At 52.6% G+C, this 3,363-nt stretch overlaps 1 protein-coding gene across 12 annotated transcripts in view; it reads left to right on the top strand.

Annotated features, from left to right (window-relative positions):
- L3mbtl1 (L3MBTL histone methyl-lysine binding protein 1) overlaps positions 1–3,363 on the top strand; it is a 47,792-nt gene continuing 44,429 nt past the window's right edge. For 11 of the 12 annotated variants that reach the window (XM_010631427.3, XM_010631426.2, XM_033767112.1 and 8 more), the window contains exons 1-6: positions 1–149; positions 342–568; positions 887–1,028; positions 1,250–1,400; positions 1,523–1,646; positions 2,271–2,355. In XM_010631427.3, coding sequence (XP_010629729.1) covers positions 8–149; positions 342–568; positions 887–1,028; positions 1,250–1,400; positions 1,523–1,646; positions 2,271–2,355 — 871 coding nt within the window. In that variant the 5' untranslated portion in view covers positions 1–7. Of the gene's footprint in view, positions 150–341; positions 569–886; positions 1,029–1,249; positions 1,401–1,522; positions 1,647–2,270; positions 2,356–3,363 lie in introns of those variants that run through there. The other variant, XM_033767114.1, reaches the window with a different exon arrangement.

The following is a 3,363-nucleotide window of genomic DNA, read 5'->3' as shown; positions in this document are numbered from 1 at the left end:
TAGGCCTATGAGGATGGAGAGTCATACTGAAATGGAGATGCTCAGGACAATGAAGGGGCCTTCCACAGGGGAAGTCAGTGTGCACCTGGTGGCCAGAGACAGCCCAGGTTCCGGTCCTCACCTGCCGGCAGCTGCCTTCATCATTCCGGGTAGGTTAAGCCAGGTGTCTGGGAGGCGAGGCATTCCCACGCTGGCCAAAGCAGGTGTGGATCAGGGAAAGGGTGATACCCCTTTCACTTTTCTACACCTGCCTTCTTTCTCCTTCCTGCACATGCATGACAGGATGGAGGGAGGGCCTCTAGGCTCACCTGTGCCGTGTCTCTCTGTGTATCCATTCACAGCTAGCACAGCCACCCTTGGCCTGTCCAGCAGTGCCCTAGATATGTCCTGCTTTCCGCGGGAGCCAATCCATGTGGGCGCCCTGGAGCGGGTAGCCAGCAGCGAACCAGTGACAGCCACTGTTCTGCCACAGCTAAGTACTGGGCCTGCAGCCAGCTCTAGTGCCAGCACAGTGAGACTTCTGGAGTGGACCGAGGCTGCAGCTCCGCCCCCTGGGAGTGGTCTGCGGGTCAGTGCTTGTGGGGATTGGCTGGACCCCTTGAGCTGCAGCAGTGGGGTGGGACCTGTGGGCTGGGCTACAGGCAGAGTCTGAGGCAGAAAGGAGGCTGGCAGAGATGTTGGCTCCTGGGGGAGCTCGTGGGGTGTGGCCTAGAGTGAGGCACCCCGGGATTGGGCCTGCAGGCTTGGGGGCAAGGCTTTGGACGAAGCCTCAAGGCCTGCTGAGGCAGGAGTTGACATGAGGCAGTGAGAAGGCCCTGGTACTGCCCCCGAAGTGGGTCGAGGACTGGTGCAGGCATCGCCATCCTCAGACTCTCCCGCGCTCCAGTTCCGGATAAGCGAGTACGCACCGCTGAATATGGTGGGAATAGAGCAACCACCAAGCCCCAAGCAGCAGCAGGAAGGCAGAGCCGAATGCGAAGATGGCGGGGCCACATCAGGAGGTGGCCATGAGGACACCCAACAACCCGGTAGGATCCCACTCCCCGGGCTCCAAGCTGGGGCACCGCGAAGGTGGGGCAAGGCCTGCACCACCTGAGGAGTCTTGGCAGGGGGTGTGATCGGGGGCAGTTCCCACAGGTGCACCTGAGAGTGGTCCATAGTGAGAGGCTGAGAGCTGTCCACTGTGGACATGGGACCAGGGTGGAGGCGGTGCCTGAAGGGGTGGCCTGAGGCCCAGTTGGCCCCACAGAGGGCCTCCCCCAGGACCCTCCTGAAGACTCCTCTCAGGACCGCCCAGAGGATGACAGCGCCTGTCGGTGCCAGGCCTGTGGACCTCAGCAAGGCGCTGGTCCAGACCTTGGTTCCCCCAGTGATACCTGCCCTCCCCTGTTCCAGGAGCGGTAAGCGGGCTGGGTCATAGCCTTACTTCTCTGTCCAGTACCCCATCCTTATTCAGGGCTTAGGAAAGGGTTTGGGTGGTACAGGGCAGGTGGCTGTATGGCTAAGGCTGCTCCTTCCTCAGGTCTGTCATCGTGGAGAACTCCTTGGGCTACACCAGCGCTTCTGAGCTCCTCAAACCCATGAAGAAGCGGAAGCACAGGGAATACCAGAGTCCATCAGAGGAGGAATCGGAGCCAGAGGCCATGGTAGGAGGGGGGCAGTGGGAAGGGAAGGGGAAGACTAGAGCAGGTGTCTCAATTCTAACTATTTTCTTGTCAATCCAATCTTCTTGTCATTCTGGCTAGGCCAGAGAAGACGCTCACAGTAACTTACTCATATTTTCAGGTCCTGTCTTGAGCAAGTCTGTGTGGTTGGAGGGAAATAAATAATTCAGTCTTGATTTTCTGGAGCTCCCATTTCAGTCCAGTGTCAGGGTTAAGACACATTCATGTGAACTGGCACCCAACGTGGGTGTGTGGGAGGTGGAAAACTCCTATCACTGTAGTCCAGTAGATAGGCCAGAGACCAGGAAACACAGAGCTCATGGGCAGAGATGCAAAGAGACCGAGCATAGAGATTTGTCTGGGCAGGTACAATCAACACAGAGCAGGTGCCTCGGAATAAGGGGAATCGTGGTCAGGCTGGGTAACTGTGGTATATATACTCACATGAGTATGTGCCCAAGTGGTAGTGGGCTGTCTGCTGGAGTTGTGTTCCTGCTGGCAGCCTGAAAAAAATTCTGCCTATTTGGGACAGAACACACGTAGCCAAAGAGCCAGGCCAGAATGAGAGGCTAAGGACAAAGCTGGGATCAGGCTTTCCTTCTATAGGAGAAGCAAGAAGAAGGAAGGGATCCAGAGGGACAGCCCAGTGTCAGCACTCCAGAGAGCGAGGAGTGGAGCAGCAGCCAACCAGGTATGGTACCTGTGCGTATATATTTGTGTGAGCTGTGCCTATGCCTTCGGAAGTGTGAGGCTGGGAGGATGGGTCATGGTTGTATTGGTAGGTTGTCCATGTATTAACAAGCATGGACAGTGTATGTGAAAGAGAAACAGTGAGTGGTCTCTGGCTTGTGCATTTTATAAGTGTGTTCTTGGGGGTTATATTCTGTGTTTATCTTTACTATTTGATTGTGTGTAGGCTCCACTGCCAGGGAAGTCTTGGCTCAGTACCTGAATACATGAGCAAGCTTCATTGGCATCACACATGGCATAGTTTTCCTTTGGTGGTAGAGGCAAGCTCACACTGGTCATTGGTCTGACATTCCAACTGAGCTCCAATTCTGGTCCTTTCAGTTCAAGAAAAATATAGCAGAGGTCATTCATAGTCAGCTCTAGCACCGTACAGTCCTCTGTTACCATTTCAGTATCCCCAGATGACAACTGTCAACAGGAACTGAGTAGCAGTTGTCTCATTTATAAGTACCTAGTTACTATGTGCAATTTAATGTCTGCCTTTGCCCCTCAAGACTTAGACTCCATTACCACAAGAACTGAATTTATTAATCATTGTATCCCAGATGCTTAGCCTAGAGCCTGCTATAGAATAGTAGTGAATGTAGTGTATGTTTGTTCACTAGATAAATGGATGATTTATATGTTAGTGGTTTCTTGTGGGCTGTGGGTCAATTACATGAATCATCATCTTTCCCATCCCAAAGAGTCAGACACATTCTTAAGATATCATTCTGCCTTACTGAACCTAATACTAGTGGGAGATGTCCAACCTGCATCCAAGGCTCAGAACTTTACAAGACCTCTTCCATATTCTCCCCACCACAGCCAAATTAAAGTTTCACTATTGTGTCTTACCCAGGGCAGTCACATCAGGAATCCAAAGGCTTAGCTCTCTTGGATTTACGGTCTCATAATACTTACACACAGGAAAAAAATGTTTTTTTGTTTTTTTGTTTTTTTTTTTTTT

Source organism: Fukomys damarensis, unplaced genomic scaffold (assembly GCF_012274545.1).
Source record: "Fukomys damarensis isolate Sample0158 unplaced genomic scaffold, DMR_v1.0_HiC HiC_scaffold_22, whole genome shotgun sequence".
Lineage (NCBI taxonomy): Eukaryota > Metazoa > Chordata > Mammalia > Rodentia > Bathyergidae > Fukomys > Fukomys damarensis.
Note: the sequence above shows the minus strand (reverse complement) of the source record. Positions and strands in the feature narration are given on the sequence as shown.